Here is an 18,931-nt window from a genome sequence, read left to right as displayed (position 1 = left end):
AGGAAGAGGAGGGGGAGAGAGAGGAGGGAGAGGAGGAAGGGGGGAAGGTGCTGCTGGCGGGATGGGCAGGACCGCGCCACGGAGGGAGGAGGAGGGGCTGGGGCGGCTTCGGAGAACCGGGCGGAGGGAAGGAATCTGGAGGCCCAAGATAAACAAATTGTTCCTCCTCATGTGTCGGGTGGGGGACGGTGGGGAGGGAGTGCTGCGGCTCCCCTCCCCCATGCCGGCTCTTTGTCACCGAGCGCCGGCCGGAGCACCGGGCGAAAGCCTGCAGCGCCAAGGGAACCACCCCGCGGCGCTGACTACTCCCAGGCCCGGGATGTGCGCGATTTACACACCGCACACCGAGAGGGCCAACTGCCGCGCGCGGGCTCTGCGCCGCGGATCGAGGCGCTCGGCAAGGAAAACGGGCCCGGGCGCGCTCCGGGATTCCCACTACCCGGCACTCGCGCCTAGGGCCGGCACGCAGTTCCAACCCGGGCTATGCGGTGGGGTGGGGGTGGGTTACAGGCACCTTTCTCAAGCTTCCGGCTTCCCCCCACCCAGAGAGGAATGAAAAAGAACCGGAGAGAGGAGATAAGAGAAAGGATTATACCCTCAGGGTTAGGGGGTGGGAACTGCCCCTTCCTCCCGAGAAGTTAAGTCATTGGCTGCTCGTCCTACATCGAACCCACCCACCCAGCCATTTAAGCCTCTTCTATGTCCCCGCCACCTACCACTCCTCCGGGTTTACTAGACATGCCCAGAAAGTTGGGGGGAGTGGGCGGGGGACGAAGCGAAGAAGGCTCGTGGCAAGGCTAGTTGAAGAAAAGGGAAAAGAACCCCAAGCGAAGCCGAGTGGCGCAGACGCTCCGCGCACGGCGCAACCACTGTGGGCAGGTCTCTCCTCCCACCCGGGCTGGGCGGCTCCTCCACCCTCCCCTCCCCGCCGCTCCACCTGCCGGGCCGGCCCCGGGTCTGCAGCAGAGCGCACCAGCGCGCACTCCCGGGAGCGCGCGCGCAACCACCCTCGCTCGGTTCTCTTCACTTCAAAGTTCATTCACAAAACTCCCAGACTTTCTCAGTCCGAAGGGGGGTGAGCTTGGGAAGGGAGGCCCTCTCCCGCCCCACCCCTCCTCACAGGGGTTGAAAGCCTGGTGCCCGCCCAGAATCTGCGACAGCATCAATTTCTCTCAGCAACCGGCGGATGTGCAGCGAGGGGTGGGCGAAGGGGGACGGATCTGGGAAGCCGAGGCGGCGCGGGGTGGGGTGGGGAGCGGTAAAGAGGAGGAGCAAGGTTTCAACTCTGGATTCACTCCTTAAAATTAGTATCTAAGAGAGGGAGAGGAGAGAAAAAACTTTTCCAGCGCCTCACTCCGACGCTCCTCGGGGCTCCCTCCGCCCTTCGCAGTCGTGACTGGCTTTTCCTCATTCGCCCCCTCCTCCCCAAATCTGACAACCCTGACAGATTAACAGGTAGCGGCAACAGCAGGTTTTTTTTCTCCCTCAGAAAAGTTGACGTTAACCCTTCAGCTTCAGCCCACCTCAGCCACCATACAAATCAGACCCTCACACTCCAATGTGAGGAGCTCCACGCCCCCAGCACCACCGCGCGCCCCATGCCCACTGCCAGCGCGCCCTCACCATGATCAGCGTGTGGTTCCTCTGCTCGGCCGAGGCAGTCTCCACATCCTGCTGGGGTTTGTTGGGGTGCTTGCCGCTGCCGCTGCCTGATTTCTTGGCCCTCTGTTCCAGGGTCCGCTGGTAGAGGCTCACGGTGTCCCGGCGCTCGAGCTCCAGCTGCTCCACCTGAGCCTGCTGATACCTGTTCTCGCAGTTGACGTGGTGCCGCCGGCAGCCCTCGATGCGCTGGCGGAGCCGCTCGACCACGGTGCTGTGCTTGGGGACGGCCGCCGAGCCGCCGCCGGGGCCCCCGGAGCCGCCACCGCCGCAGCCGCCGGCAGCGGGGTGATTGCTACTCGGAGCAGCGGGAGTACTATTGGGAGTATTATTCACACCGATCCCGGGCCCGCCGAGGCTGCTGTTCAGGTTACTGTTGATGCAGATACTACTGCCATTCGCGGCTGCAGCGGGGGCTGCGAAATCCCCCATCCTGCTCCCCAGGCACACTATTTGGGAAGAACTTTTTTTATCCACCCCCCTATCAGCCTCCTCCTTGGGTCCAAGGATTAAAATAGTTCAAGTGGAACGCGGGGGAGACGCAAGCACATGGATGGAAACAGCGATCCCGACGGAGCGAAAAAAAAGAGGGAGAGATTTTGGGGTGGTTTTTGTTTCCTTTTTTTAAACTGTAAAGCTCCAGGGGAAAAAAAGGGGGGGTGTTATCGGAATACCATCAGACACCTATCAACAAAAAGAATCACAACAAACTGAGCCAGCAGCAAATCGGGTTGCAACTCAAGGGGAGATCCGCTCCTCGCCTGCCTTCTTTTTATAATCCATTATTTTCTAATAAATTCCAAGAGATTTCCGGTGGTTGGCAAGCATTTTCTCCCTACATACCGAAAAACACACCCCATGTACACACACAAGCATATGCCTCCAGTGCGGACACGCGCGACACACACTCACTCCACACCGCATCGGAAAACGGCAAGCTTGCTTATTGCATTTTCCTTCCACAAAAAAGTTTTGGTGTTTATGCCGCCCCGTGTTCTCAAAGTACTTTGGCTGCTCAGCTGCATTTCACAGGAGCCTAGATATCGAATCCTCGGGCTGGGGGAGGTAAACACATGGACAGCCGAGGCGGCTACAAAAGTAGATCGGTGAAGTCCTTTGCAAAGCGCCGCGCGGAGAGCAGCCCCCAACGCCCGGCTGGGCTGCCGCCGCCGCTACCGCCGCCGCCGCCGCCACCATCACAATGATCAACTGCTCGCCGCCGCCGCCGCCGCCGCCGCCGCCTCCGCTCGCTCCTCCACCTCCTCCTCCTCCTCCATGCCAGCGGAGTGATATCAGGACGCGCGCGCTCAGTAAACACGGCAGCGGCGCCGGCTGGAGGCCGTGAGACGAGCCCGAGGACACGGCGCAAAACCCGGCCCGGACTCCCAGCCGGCGGGAGCGGGCGCGGCACGCCGCGGCACCGGCGCCCTCCTCCCTGCCCTCGCCCTCGCCCGCCCCCCCCACGCCCCCAGCTTCTCGGTTCCTCCGAGCGGGAAGCCAGAGCTGCCAGGACGAAGAAAAAGGAAGAATTTGGGGGACGTGGGGAGTGAACCAACTTTTGACCTGTGAGAGAGAAAGAGAGCGAGCGAGCAAGAAAGCGCCGACCTTTCTCTGGCTGGATTTCCTTATTCCAAGCGAGGTATCCGGCGAGCCCAAGTTGTTAACATTTATGCATTATATTGCAGAACTGTGCATGACCAGGCGGAAACATTGAAGCTGCACAGCAGTTGTCCGTCATCCCTAGCCATGTGGAAGGAAAAAGGCAAATGAGTGACTTGTTTTTAAAACCCAGGTAATAAATCCTCACAATAATAACCCTGCTTTTGGACACTTGTTCAAACTCTAGGCCAGCCTGAAGACGCAAATACCAAACCATGAATAAATAGAAGTAAGCACCAAGAAACCTGGAATATTGTTGAATTCACTGCACATAATAATTGTTGTTATTAAGGCAATTGTTGTTTTTCTTACCCTTGGAAAAAAAATTAAAATAAAGCAAGCAGGGACTTGGAGGTGAGACTAACAGTACATTTTAACAGACTGTTTTGAACACTAGGTGCTAACGACAGCAGTAATTAAGGGTCCTTCGTAAATCAAGTGGAAACATTGCAGATTTCATGGACTAGAACTATAGGAAAAACACAGCATTTCACAGTTTGTCATGACCAAAACAAAAACAAGCAAAAATAACAGGCTCGCTTTATTGCTGGATATATTTCTTTCTGTTTAAATGAATTCACAGTAAGTACAATTAAAATGGAATCGTGACCCCAGCAAGAAATCTAAACTTTCCATTTTATTGTAGTGAATCATCTTTCCACATACCGAGTATCTTAAAAACAAAAAAACCAAAGATCCAATATAAAATCCTTGCATCTGGACTTAACCCACTTCATATGCTTAAGTTTGACAAATTAAAACGGAGGAACTGTTGACATTTCAACAATCACTAGTAGGACATAAATCTTGACGGGGAGGCGTTAATAATCAGACATTCTGTATTATCAATAAATCTTATAGAATTATTTTTTAGGGTAAAAATACACCCCAGTTTTCTAAAATAGACAGGAATAAAAGAACTTTGGATCTCATGCATTAGTCATGAGATCTGATTTAAACCATCTTTATTTCTTGGCATTGCCGATTAGCATAGGATGCTATTTCTAACCTCATAATGTTTGAGCTATATTTTTCTTCATTAATCAGATATATATGGTGAACTATATCATTAACATCCACTGGATTATATGGTAAAATAGGCAGCAAAATATAGATTAACATGGTGTGAGGCTATCTGTAAGTAGTAAAACCAATGTGAGAGAACATCTTCTGTTGAAGTTGCCATACTTTTTTGAAAGGCTATTTAGTTAATGTACAATCTTCTATATCAAAAATGCCTTTTCAAGTCTCAGGCAAAAATTTCACTGAATTAGTTCTATAGAAAAAAGTCAGTTCAGACTCTAAGAACGTATAGACAATTATAAGAAATTACAGGAACAAGAGGTAGCAGAGTGGCCTTTGTCTTTTTCACATATTCACTAAATGTCTTTATTAACTCAGGAAACACATGGCTTCACCCAAGAGAGGAAGCTATGACTCTGCATTCACTCTGCTCTATCTTCACTGTAGTTCTTATCCCTCCACCTATCCCAGCCACCTGCATCACCCGTACAAGACATGATTTACAGGGGCAGCAGATGTGAGGGTCTTGATAATGGGATCATCAGTTAAGAGATTTGGGCTCTAATTCCAGGTTTTCCTGTGTCTCAGCATTTACATTTTTGTTGAGTTTATCACTCTGAAAAATCAATGATAACAATAGAAGCACCATGTATCCCCATCAAGCCATCTGCCTCCCCTATCATGAAGGGAAACCAAAAATACACCAGATTTTGCATCCTTCCGTTTGGGGAACCAGTGTTCCAGAGGGGTCCCCAGCAGGTGGGGGAGCGCGTTTTATGGCTTTACTCCAGACCTCCCCAAAGACAAACGGAGCTGTTCTTGCACAACTAGTGTAGTTTGCTGCCTGACTTCAGTGCATGAAAGAAAGTTGACTGTTCCTGTGTATCCACATCCACACACACACACAGAGGCATCAGTCTTATCTTCTTCAAGTTGGCAGGAGTGGCAGCCACACACTCGAAGACAAGATGTGGGGACAGGAAGGACTGTGAAACTGTGTGACGCTGAGAGAGGGAAGAGTCTTTGAGGAAACTTACCTGTGAAATACTCGGCTGTGACATACTTGAGGTCAAAACCCCATCCTAATTATGCAGGACGATTCGAAGAAAGAAGCAGGAAGTTAACAAGACTTGAGTCTTGAGCAACAGAAGCAAGTCATCCTGATTAGAGATGTGAATCTACTTCAATAACTTTAGAAGAAGAGACCTCCATATTGGGTACTTCTAGTCTCTCGTGATATATCCTTACAAGTCATAGTCCTTGAAAGTCATAGGGAAATTCAAATGCTGGACAAGCAGTTTTAGTCCCTTCTCACTATTAAGCACCCTGAAGCATGACCATCTTTATTTTGCTACAAAGCAAAACTTCAGGATGGGAGCTATAGATACATCATTAATGCTGTTCTAGAATAGCAAAGAAATCAGATTCCATAGCAGTGACAAGAAAGAAGTTACTACTATGGCTGCATTCTCAGCCTGATGGCATCTCTCTGGGTGCTGAACAGAGGTCTTGGTGAATAAGTACCTGCACCAGGTCGCCCAGACGCTGTGGCTCTGAACCAACGTTGGCAGTTCTAAGGGGTTGAACGAGGTACCTCTTCCTTTAGACCACCCCTGTGTCATTCTCCTATGTCCATCTGAGAGGGCCCTGTGTCCCAGTGACAAGAAAGAGATCTTTGTGTAGAAATTTCAGTCTGTGTGCTACTTCTGCTTCCCTATTACTGTGCATCAGCAAACCCGGCTTCATAATTATGCCCTAGAAGAGCACTTGGTGACCAAGGTAGTGTAGGAATCCTTTAACTTTTATATATCCCCACAGAGAGGGATCTAGATATTCCTGAATTACTAGCAACAGTGGGGCATGCCGTCAACTCTCCAGCAATAGCTCCATTTCAATAATTCAACAAATACATTTATGGCCTACCAGTGCCAGGCACTGTGCTAGGCCCTGGGTATACAGCATAACAGTGTATAGAACACAGGCCCAAACCCAATAATAGCCAAGTAGAATACAGGGCAGTAGGTGTGGTGATGGGACTAAAGTGGTTCCGAGTGCATGCTTGGGGGCTCTAAGGAGGCTTCTCCAGAGACATGATGTCAGGACTCACTCTGGAAAGTAGGTAGAAGTTAGTCAAACAATGGTTGGTGGGATCATACAGTGGGAGCTAGGGAACAGCTTGGACAGGGCTCTGAGGCCTGCTGTTTCAGGAAAACCACCTGTAGTTCCCTCTGTCAGGGTTGTGAATGTAAGGAGGTGTGATGAGAAGTGAGGCTTTGGAGACAGGCAGGAGCTAGATCGTCCAAGGACATCCCAGGAGCAATGGCTGCCATTAAAAGAATTTAATTTACATGTTTTACCTTGGTAATACAGTGGATGTATTATTGCAATGTTTTCAAAAGTGTCTTCTGAAGAACCTGGTCCTATAAGATGCTTTACTAGGCAGGGTTCTGAGCCAAGTATGCTTAAGGAGATGATCCATACTGCATCTCTCTTTTGGAAATTCCCAAGCGCATCGAAGGCCACATGTGACCACACAGCAAAGCATGTTTAACTTTGCTTAACCTAGCATTTCCAAAATGCTGTTATGTTCCACAGAAAGGAACACACTGTAGGAAAACTGAAGGCAGTTCTAAATCCACTTCGGTTTACAATTGCCTGGGCAGATGGTAAGGTCAGAGACCACACTCACCTTACCATCTACTCTGCTAGAATAGTGCCCAGCACTCAAGGCCCTCCACTAACCTTAACTGGATGTGTTGAATTTGGACCTGTAAGTAGTGGGGAATAGCAACACAAGGCCAAAATGCCAAGAGGGCGAACTTAGCTAGCCTTTTCAACATCAGTATATTAAAGTTGTCTTTATATAATAAAACCTCCTAATTGGGGGAAAGGAGCCCTCAGCTACTAACCAAAAGGCCAGCAGTTCAAATCCACCAGCCACTCCTTGGAAACCCTATGGAGTAGTTATATTCTGTCCTGTGAGTCGGAATTGACTCAGCGGCAACAGGTTTGGTTTTGAGTTTTATTGGGGGAAAGATCAGCCTTAATTGAAACATCTTAATTATATAATAACTTTAAAGATATAGAGTTTCAATATTTTTGAAGCATGTACTGACTCTATCCTAACAACTACTGGCCTCTTGGAGCTGTTTCAATGATTTCCTTCTACCTAATAAACCAATTGTATTTGGATGACATATCCCATGGACAAAGCTTTGTTTCCTTAACTATTTAAATATTCTTGGAAAGATCCTATCTTCATTATTAATTTTCTTTTTTGAATTGAGAAGGGTTTTGCTAAGTACTAGACCATGTTGTAAATTTTCAGAGGACTATGAATTACTGGGGTTTATTTTCTTGTTCACATATTTCCAATATGCATATAATGGCTTTATGGCTATTAGGGAAAAGCTTATCTAAAGTCCATCCATGGCAGAGAAATTTTTTAAAAAGCCTTCCATTCTGTTTCAGATATACCTGTACTATAAGCACTAAGTTGTTAAGAGCTACAGAGAGCTACTGCTGCTAACCAAAAAGTCAGCAGTTTGAATCCACTAGCTGCTTTTTGGAAACCCAATAAGGCAGGTCTATTCTGTCCTATGGGGTCATTATGAGTCAGAATCTTCAGTAGTGGGTTTGGTTTTTGGTTTTTATCAGCACTAAATTATCTGATACAATAAAATGTTGAAGACTTCTGAAGTTTTGAGGAAATATTTTTGAAATCTTTTGTTCATTGAATGCCTGTAATCAGCTAAACTGTTAACTTTAAAAACAATTATTTAACAAGTGATTAAAGAACTCAATAATTTTACTTTCTTGTTGTAAACATTTCCTGGCAATCAACAATGACACAGGGTATAATTTTTTTTTTTAATTTGGATCAGGCCCTTAATCTGTTTTATTTCATTTATTTTTAAATCCATTTTTTGTTTTGTTGTTGAGAATATATTCAGCAGAAAATTCACCAGTTCGACAATTTCTACACATGCAATTCAGAACAACCAACCAATCCATCTTGGAAGAAATACAGCCAGAATGCTCCTCAGAAGCAAGGATGGAAAGACTTCATCTCATATAGTTTTTCTGTGTGTGTGTGTGTGTGTGCTTTAGATGAAGGTTTACAGAGAAAATTAGTTTCTTATTAAATAATTAATACACATATTGTTTTGTAACATTGGCTGCCAACCCCATGACATGTCAACACTCTACCCTTCTTGACCTTGGGTTCCCCATTACCAGCTTTCCTGTCCCCTCCTGCCTTCTTGTCCTTGCCCCTGGGTTGGTGTGACCATTTAGTCTCATTGTGTTTTATGGGCCCGTCTAATCTTTGGCTGAAGGGTGAACCTCAGGAGTGACTTCAGTACTGAGTTAAAAAGGTGTCTGGAGGCCATACGCGAGGTTTCTCCAGTCTCTATAAGATCAATAAGTCTGGTCTTTTTTTGTGAGTTAGAATTTTGTTCTAAGTTTTTCTCCAGCTCTGTCTGCGACCCTCTATTGTGATTCCTGTCAGAGCAGTCAGTGGTAGTAGCCGGCACCATCTAGTTGTGCTGGACTCAGCCTGGTGAAGGTTGCAGTACTTGTGGTCCAGTAGTCCTTTGGACTAATCTTTCCCTTGTGTCTTTGGTTTTCTTCATTTTCCCTTGCCCAAGATGGGGTGGGACCAGTGGAGTATCTTAGATGGCTGCTCACAAGCTTTTAAGACCCCAGATGCTACTCACCAAAGTAGGATGTAGAACATTTTCTTTATAAATTATGTTAATGTCAGTTGTGCTAGATGTCCCCTGAGACTATGACCTCCAGCCCCTAGTCCAGTAATTAGGTCCCTCAGGGAGTCTGAATGTGTCTATGAAGCTTCCATGACCTTGCCTTGGTCCAGTAGTCTTGGCTTCCCCAGTATTGTGTGCTGTCTTACCCTTCACCAAAGTTACCACTTATCTATAGCCTATTTAGTTTTCTTCCCTCCCCTTTTTGTGTGTGAACCTTTTCATGAGTTTGTATAATAGTGGTCTTATACAATATTTGTCCTTTTGTGATTGACTTATTTCACTCAGCATAATGCCTTCCAGATTCACCCATGTTGTGTGTCTCACATACTTTAGACATGTTATCAGGGGAGACCAGTCCTTGAAGAAGGACATCATCCTTGGTAAACTAGAGGGTCAGTGAAAGAGAGGAAGACCTTTAATGAGATGGATTGACACAGTGGCTGCAACAATGGGCTCAAACATAGCAACAATTGTGAGGATGGCTCAGGCCCAGGCAGTGTTTCATTCTGTTGTACATAAGGTTGCTATGCATCAGAACCTAATAATAACAACAACAACAACTTCAGTGAAATTGATTACATTCTTTAAGTTGTGTAACCATTCTCACCCTCCTTTTCCTCCCCCTTTAACACAACTCACTCATAATTCGTTAACATAACTCACTGCCCCAAGTTTGCTATCCGATCTTTGGAGTTGTTGTTGTCAGTTTGATCCCATATACATAGTTCTTAAAAGAGCACAGCACTCAAAGCAGACTAGTTAAGCTAAACTACCATTTAAAGAAGACTTCAGGGGATATTTTTAGTTTAAGGCTTAAAGATTATCTCAGGGCAGTTATTTCAGAGGTTCATCATAGGATATAATTTTAATGGCCAACATACATTGAAAATTTAGTCTATCCCAGGTACTATTACTATTCTCATTTCATTGGCAAGGAAACCAAGGCATGAGCCCCTGAATGCTTTAACCACTTTGCCACCAATGCTCTTTCGTGGAAAGCTCTCGAGCTTAAAGTGGTGGAGCCATCCCAGGGCACACACTATCGAAGGAGCTGGTAACTAGGTTTCCAAAATTCCTTCTAATTTCAAGAGTCTGCATTTCTAGGAAACAAATTATTGCCTTGTACCCAGATCTCATTTTAACAGAAGTCTGTTTCTGCAGTATTTAGAGAGGACATGCCCAATTTCAGCTCAGGAGTTATTCTTCTGGAAAGCTGTCTTTGACTATGCTTCCCTAATCCCCATTCTGGGTTAGTCACCTTCTCGCAATCTGAGAACCAAGGGCATTTCTCTCTCTTGGCACTTGTATTATCACACTGTATTGTAACTGTCTTTTTACTTGTCTATCTCCCACTATGTTTTATCTGTCTTTGGACCTAACACAGGGCGTGGCCGTGACGGAACTCTGTAACTGTGTGGGCAGGCTGTGTAAATGAAAGAGAAATGGTACACAGTTTACAGAAAGTTACGAAACTGGAAAAGGAGTTGTGACCAGTCCAGAAGAGTAAGCCCTGAGGAGAGTAATACTGTGCTGCCATTCTGCAGAAAGTATTTGTAATGCAGTGTAAGAAAACCATAGTAAGATGTGATTTATTTTTCAAAATCCTGTTTCTCAGTGGTGTGAGGTACTCTATAAATTGACTTGGAGAGGCAAGGGCGGAGGAACAGGGGACAGGGCAGAGCCAGCCTCTCACAGCTTTTCTCACTGTACTGTGCTTCCTGTCAGGAAGGGCAAGGGACCCACATGCATTGTGCACCCACTGCCATGTGTCACTGCTGTGCCAGGTACCCAACTTGAAAATCCCAACCCGAAGAGATATGTGAATCAGACTTGCCTTAAATGTGCCTTTAACATACATGGATTCAACTATAGTCCATCAGTTTGTTAATATATATATGTGCGTGTGTGTGATATAAAAATCAGACTTACCTTAAATGTGCCTTTAACATACATGAATTCAACTTTATGTCATCAGTTTGTTAAAAAAAAAAAAATGTGTGTGTATACATATACATATATACGTATATATACGTGTGAAGTGTCGTGGAGATGCAGTGGTTAAAGCACTCAGCTCCTACCAAAAGGTCAGAGGTTCGAACCCACCTGCTGCTCCAAGGGAGAAAGATGTAGCAATCTGTTTCCATAAGGATTTACAGCCTTGGTAACCCTATGGTGCAGTTCTACTCTGTGCTATAGGGTCACTATGAGTTGGAAACGATTTGACGGCAGTGTGTTTTTGGTTTGCGTGTGTGTGTATGTATGTGTGTGTGTATGATTTACATGTATATTTATCCCTAGGAGGTGCAAACGGTTAAGTGCTCAACTACTAGCTGAAAGGCTGGGGGTTCAAACCCACCTACAGCCTCGTTGGAAGACAGGCCTGGGGATCAGCCTTGAAAACCCTATAGAGCAGTTCTACTCTGCATACATGGGGTTGCTGTAGTCTGAATTGATTTATGGCATCTAACAACAACATTGTCTACCTATCTATCTATTTAGCTAGCTAGCTATCTAACTAGCTAGCTAGCTGTATATCACCTCATATGCATGCAAAAGCTGGACAATGAAAAAAGAAGACAGAAAAGAATTGATGCATTTCAACTGTGGTGTTGCAAATAATATTGAATATACCCTGGACTTTCAGAAGAATGAACAAATCAGACTTAGAAGAAAATAACTGGAATGCTTCCTAGAAGGGAGGATGGTGAGACTTCATCTTCCCTACTTTGGACACATCATCAGGAAAGATCAACTGCTAGAAAAAAACATGGTTGGTGAAGTAAAGGGTCAGTGAAAATAAGGAAAACCCTCGATGAGATGAATTGACACAATAGCCTCAACAATGGGCTCAAGCATCTCAAAGATCATTGAGATGGTACAGGATGTGGTAGAGGAATGAACCAAACCATGTGTACTTTACCTTCATGGATGATGTTGTAAGGGTTTTAAGGTACTTAAAATTACATGCCTGAGAAAATGTAACTTTATCATATTATTTCTTCCGTTTTACAGACAAAATATGAAGACTTAAAGAGTTTACATAACTGGCACTCAAATTAGGTCCACGAACTCTGTCTTATATATCTTCATATTGTCTAGGTTCCCCTTTGTGGTGGTGGTGCTGTTACAGGGGCTGCATAGCCATTCTGTCTCTGCTGGAGTCATCTATTCAGCAAATATTTATTGACTCTTTGTCCTGTGCTAGGTACAAGGGGTGCATAGTTGAAAAGAAATATTTTCTTCCTGAAGGGAGGTTAACAATCCAGCCATGAGAAGAAAATGTGAATAATACAACAGGCTAACACAAGGGAAAGCACAGTCGGCTCTCGATTGGCCTGAGTTTGAGGGAAGACTAGGAAAAGGTCTGTAAAAGTTAAAACTAATGGTACTTGAAGAAAAAGAATTAACTCAAACTTAGTTAAAATTGTACCCAATATTGAAGAAAGCTTTAAATCCTACGTGTGTCATTCAAAAGGTAAAAATACTAACATATAATAGTTTAAGAGCACGAAGCATCAGTTCCATTGTCTGATGAAAACTCGTCCAAAGGTTTCTGTTTAATGGTTTGGTAGTGCCTGCTCCTTAGCTGCACTCTCCATTTTTAACATTGGAACAAAGCCTAGGTCATCAGTTTGTCTCTGAGCAAACCGCACTCTTCACTTTTACTCTAGTAGACAGTCTTGATCAGCAGTTTTTAAGCTGTGTTGAGCCCTGAGAATTCCCTGGGAGGGGCCTCAGGAGCTGTTGTCTGGTGAGGAGAGGAAGAAGCCGGCCTCTGGATCTTGGCCCCTCCTTGACCTAAGCTCCTTCTTTTTCAAATTGGAGTAAGATTTCCTTTGAATGAAAGGTTCCACAGGTGAAAGGGTTTGAAAATATTAATAGTCAATGTTTTATTTTGTTTTTAATGGCACACTGTCTCTCCCTTCACCATTCTTCCTCTAAGCCTCTACCCTCCATCACATTTCATTCTTCTCTTCTTGATGTCACTAAACCCTGGTTCACATGAATCTGAATTAAGCCACTTTGCTCCAAAGTTAAATTACCCACTTGGTTAATGTCAGCTCCCTGAAATTTCTCTTCAGTCCTTTGAGCTGTGCAGGATCCAAGATGACTCAATTAAGTGTGTGATACAATGGAGAACACTGTATTTACTAGAACTCCATGGGGGAGTACTGACCAGGTTCCGAAGAAACACTTTGATTATCTGCCTGGTGTGGTATTGGGCGAGGAGTCTCTGGGTGATACAAACGGTTAAGAGCTTACATACTAACCAAAAGGTTGGTGGCTTGAATCTATCCAGAGGTGCATCCCAGCAATCTACTTCCAAAAGTCATAGTCACTGAGTACCCTATGGATCACAGTTCTACTGTGCCACAAATGAGGCCACCATGAGTCAGAGCTGACTCAACAGTAACCGGTTTGGTTTCTGGTAGTGGTGGGCTGTGGTTTGAGCGACGCAGCAGTCACTTTCCAGCAAAGGTACATGGTTGGCAAACTGCCTTCTAAGAAGAGTATGTTCTGTTATCTCAGGGGTTTTGTCTTACTAAGTGGGGTATGCAAGTTTGGAACTGTGGAGAAGACTGCTACTACTGACCTAGCCTCCTCCACTACCCTCAGTTTCTCCTTTGAGTAAATGCCAAACAAAGTGATTTCAAGGGCCACCAAATAGTTAATGGATGTCCACCAGGACATCCACATACCTTGGTTAAGCCATGCCTCTGAGTTGTCCGTTGGCTTTTGGTGAGGTCAGAAAATAAGACAGATTGCGATGCAATGATTTTAGGACCAGTATATTAGTGTATTAGTTATTTCGCATGAGGTTCAAAGCAAAGGTCTCAGCTTTGGGTTGCGTGGCTCTTTGTTTCTTCAAAGAGTTTCCACTCCTGCCTATTGTCCGTTAAAGAAAATCCCTAGGATGGGAGAAGGAAGAAGTCTGTAATACTTCAGCTGCCATAAGGTACAGACTCGGCACAGAGATGAAGTAATGCTGCCCAGGACAGTGGAGGTTCACTGATCCGACTCTGCTCCCCATCCATGGATGAGTAACTGACAGATGGTTGCAAAGAGACAAGAAGACAAGTTTGATTGGCAAGAGGCAGGAATCTTCCAACCTTAAAGCAGAAACAGTATGGCATATGTTGGTTACAGTTCTAAACCATAGCTGCCTCCTAACAGGTAGGTGTTATAGAGATTTGTAGTCATGAAGAACTTATTTTTCCCACAAATGCACTGGCTTAAAAAAAAAAACAAAACTATCTTAATATACCTTAATTATATATTAATATGGGGGAGGGTTAGCTTCTAAATAACTATTCCCATGCCCTCTGTTAACGGAACCCCTCCGTACCTTTATCAAAACCATCCTACCTGCATTCTCAATTTATGAAGTTTGGGGGAGGTCAGGGAGAGAGCTGAACCTTTCCTGGCTCCAAGGGCATGTTGGTTACCCAGACCATGTTCTCCTTAACTGTGGTGATTGATTCAAGGTAGGCATGGGCTCAGGCTGGTCCAATTAAAGCTCTCTGGGAATTTTGCTAGAACTATAAGAAACTATTTTTTTTTTTTTATAAGAAAAGGGCTACTTTCTCCTCCAGGAATCATGGGAGGTAAGGATCAAATAAGCCTTGAGCTGCCTGGGGGCAAGCTTATCCTGGTTAAAGTCTGCTTAAAAATGCAACCCAGAGGAAAATGGAGGCAAGAAATGGAAGGAGTTCTGATGACACTATTTCTGTCCTGGATCCAGGGACACCCCAGAAGTCTCAATTATGTAAGCCAGTCAGTATCACTTTTCCTGCATTTTTTCTTCTTTCTTTCCTTCTGTCCACTCAATTGGTGTGTGTGTGTGTGTGTGTGTATGTGTGTGAATGTGTGATGTGACTGAAAACAACTTAAGTATTCCTCAATTAGGGATTAGTTAAATAAATTGTATTATACCTAAATAATGAAAAATATGCACCCATTAAAAAGACCCATGTAAAGCTATATATAAGTCTTTATGTTATTTATCAAAGTAAAAACAACTGAAAGCCATCAGTGGGGGAATGGATAAATAAAGCATATTCCATTAAATAATTAAATAAGCAAGTGTGAAAATGAGTCATAGTCAGCTATACTGATCGACATTAAAAGATCTTCAAGGCATTCTATGGACTTAAAGAAGGAGGCTATATTATGAGTTACAAAAATTTATTTTATAAAATATGTCATTTTGTGTGTTTAAGTCTAGCCAAGTGTAGAAAGCCAGTTAACCATCATACTCTGGGATTTTAGGTGTTTTTTTCCTATCTGATTTACTATTTTTGGTATGACTCAAATTGCATATGTATATATAACAAAGAGAAAAAATGAAACTTTGTATTTCCTAGAAAGAAAATTAGAAAGAAGAGGAAAGGAAGGGAAGAAGCATCCAAAAAAAGGAGGAAGATGAATATAGTCTCAAGTTTGCCTAAGTGATTCAGGAGAAGGTTCAAGGAGGAGGTAATGCCATCTCTTGAATCTTGAAAAGGTATTTCCCAGGTGGACAGGTGAGGAGAGGGAATCCAGAAGGAGGAAATAGCAAAGACAAAGATTCAGAAAAGTAAGAAGCCATGTCTTAAGGAACAAGTCGTCAGATACAGCTAAATGAGTGTCAGTAAATTAGCAGTTTGTCCTTAATAACTAAGGCAGAGTCAATTAAAGTCAATACTGACACAAGGGATTTTACAAAAGCATTGCATAGGGGATGTACAAGGGAAAAGAGAAATACCTTATCTCTAGGACCCTGGTCTCTGTTCAATCACCAAACCACATCTCCCTTTTGAGGTCTAATAAATATCTCCAACTTAACGTGTCCAAAGCAAAACTCTTGATTCCATCTCTAAATCTGCTCCCTTCTCTCTCTTCAGTGTTCTCCATCACAGAAAAAATGGCAGAGTTAATCTACCAATACCTTGGTACAAAAACATTGGAGTCATTCTTGATTCCTCTCACTCACACTTGACATCCAGCCCAAAGCAAATCATGTCAGCTCTGCCTTAAAAAATGTATCCAGAATCTGACCACAAGTTATCTCCACTCCTGCCACCGTCCTGGTCTTAATCTCCATCATCTCTCATCTAGACCACTTCAACAGTCTCCTAACAGGTCTTCTGGCTCTCACCCTTGCCCCTTTGCAGTCAAATATCTGCACAACAGTCCTAATGTTTCTTCTTGAACATGTCAAATCATGTCCACCCTCTGCTCAAATTCCACTAATGATTCCCATCTCATGGGATAAGTTCCACAGTCTTCACCATGGCCTACAAGCTCCTGCAGGAGCTGGCTGCCCTCTTCTACGTCCCTGGCTCTATCTCCTACCACTCTTCTTCCTCATCCATTCTGCTTCCTTGTCTCCTGGCTTTTTTTTTTTTTTTTTTAAATTAATATGCTAGGCACAGTTCTACGTTAGACCTCATGTCCACATGACTCCCTGCCTCGCTCCCTTCAGGCCTCTGCTCCTCACAGGACTTCTCTGATACGCTGTGGAAAGTGATCTTTCCCTGCCCTTTCCCTACTTCCTCTTACCTTTCTTCTTTGAGCCGCTTTTCACTACCTGGCACATAGTGCATCTTTTTTTATTTGTTTATTTTTTGAGTCTCCTTCTAGAATGTGAAGCTCAAGAGAGCAGGGACTTTGTTGTTTCTCCATCCTCTGTGCATGGAGTAGAAGTTGGCACATGGAGAAGGGTACTCAAAGCCTGTTTTCTGATGAAAGAATAAAGTTTATTTCCATACATTGAAGGAAATAATATGTGTTTGATGCAATAGTAGTTAACATTTATTGATTATGTACTATTTATTGGGCGTTATACCAAGCTCCTTGGAAACTCCACAGGGCAATTCTACTCTGTCTTAATAGAGTCTCTATGAGTCAGGATCAGCTCGATGGCAACAGGCTTGGTTTTTTTTGTTTTGTTTTTAATATATACTAAGTTCTAGGAACCCTGGTGTCTGCTAACCAAAAGGTTGGTGGTTCAAACCCACCAGTGGCTTCAACCCACTAGTGGCTTCGCAGGAGCAAAGACCTGGCGATCCGCTGCTGAAAAGACCCAGAGATATGCTTCTGTAAAGATTACACCCTTGGAAACCCTATGGGGCAGTTCTACTCTGTCCTGTAGGGTAGCTATGAGCCGGGTTGACTTGACGGCACACAACAACAAAAACAACAACATACCAAGCAACGACAACAACACACCAGGGTCCTTATACAAACTAACTTGTTTAGTTCTCACAACAACCCTAGGGGGCACACAGCATTTTCTGAAGGAGGAAACTGAGGCATAGATAATTTTACCAGTGTCACACAGCTGACAAGGGGCAGAGCCTGGCTTCCAGCTCAGGCAGACACCAGAGACTGTACTTAGGTGTAAGTCTCCCATTCAGCATATACTTCTTGATAGTTCGTTAAGAGACACTGAAGAGCAGTGAGACCTGAAAAAGACTTACTCCCTGAGTTTGTTTTTCAGGGATAAAATATGTCTTACTATACAGCATCTCCGCCAGTTTACAACTAAACAGCACAGCAGAGAATAAACACTGGACAGCTCAGTGGCTCCTCTGCAGATCAAGAGACATTGTGACACCTTTGAAGTAATTCAGTTGAGACTAACAAAGTCACAGTAAAGACTTGTTTGAAAACCTTTCTTGAGTCATGCATACCTTGTAAATTTGATAGGAGCCTTACAAGCCCGTTTGTAGATTTAGACAGTCCATTTTACCCTTGTAAATTTATTAATTTGTGTATCCAAGAAATCTTTAGTAAACACCATTAGATGCCAGGCACAGTTCTAGACACTGGGAATGTAGAAATAGTTTCTTTCATCAACTCCCATCCCCACCTGTAACAAAATAGAGCTTATATATCATAGTGGTTTAGAGCTAAGCTCTGGAGTCAGAGAGACTGAGTACACATCCCAGTCCTGCTGTCACTGGCTGAATGATCTCAAGCAAGCTACCTAACTTGTCACAACCTCAGCTTATAAAATGGTTTATAAAATGGAGATGGTATTGATTATAAAATCTACCACATTGGGTTGTTAGAAGGATTAAGTGAGATTGCCTGATACACAGTAGAGACTCAAAAATATATTCCCTGTGATAATGAGGGGGAGACTGTAGAATTTTTGTGATTTTGAATGTGGTATATACTATTAACTTAAAATTTCGCAGTTTCTCTTCATTTAAGTACCAGGGGCTTGTTTGAATTATAGTATCGAGAAAGAATCCAAGTTTAGTCAACATTTTCAACCACAGTGCTATCCCTTGTGATGAAGTTATAGGGTCTTACATTAACAATTAGACATCATAGAAGAACTATTAAAAGAACTCTGATTTATTAATCTGTTGATTCTTTTTTCCTTCTGGGGCTATCTGGGAAACCTGCCCAGTTGTAGATAGCTCCTTTGGCTATCTTCCTCAGCCTTTCAAAGCCCTCAAAACAAAGTTCTTAAGTACCTCATAATGGGTACATGAGATTGTTGATTTTGTTTATAACATGTCAGAAGTAACAATTTTTATATTACTAATAAAAAAATAATAGGCTTATTTAAAAGTATAGAGATTTCTTGGGTGGTTTTTGAATGAATCTAATGCTCATATTTATTCATAGACCCTTCTGAATTCATGGACATTAGGCCAGAAATTAGGAGACTTAAATTCTAATCCTATGCCTGATATTCACTAACTGTTTGATCTTGACCTTATGGGTGCTTTGTTACTTTTTCTATAAAAATCAGAGGGTTAATATCCATGTTCTCATCCAGTTCTGAAACTCCATGATTCCACAGTTAGTCAACAAGAAACTTACTT

The 18,931-nt window shown here is 43.9% G+C and overlaps 1 protein-coding gene across 3 annotated transcripts in view; it reads right to left on the bottom strand.

Annotated features, from left to right (window-relative positions):
- MAML3 (mastermind like transcriptional coactivator 3) overlaps positions 1-2,867 on the bottom strand; it is a 518,845-nt gene extending 515,978 nt beyond the window's left edge. For 2 of the 3 annotated variants that reach the window (XM_003410443.4, XM_023548694.2), the window contains exon 1: positions 1,624-2,867. In XM_003410443.4, the coding sequence (XP_003410491.1) occupies positions 1,624-2,091 (468 nt within the window). In that variant the 5' untranslated portion in view covers positions 2,092-2,867. The remainder of the gene's footprint in view (positions 1-1,623) is intronic. The other variant, XM_023548695.2, reaches the window with a different exon arrangement.
- Positions 2,868-18,931: the final 16,064 nt, after the last annotated feature.

This window comes from Loxodonta africana, chromosome 5 (genome assembly GCF_030014295.1).
Source record: "Loxodonta africana isolate mLoxAfr1 chromosome 5, mLoxAfr1.hap2, whole genome shotgun sequence".
NCBI classification, from domain to species: Eukaryota; Metazoa; Chordata; class Mammalia; order Proboscidea; family Elephantidae; genus Loxodonta; species Loxodonta africana.
This window is presented reverse-complemented; position numbering and strand designations above follow the sequence as displayed.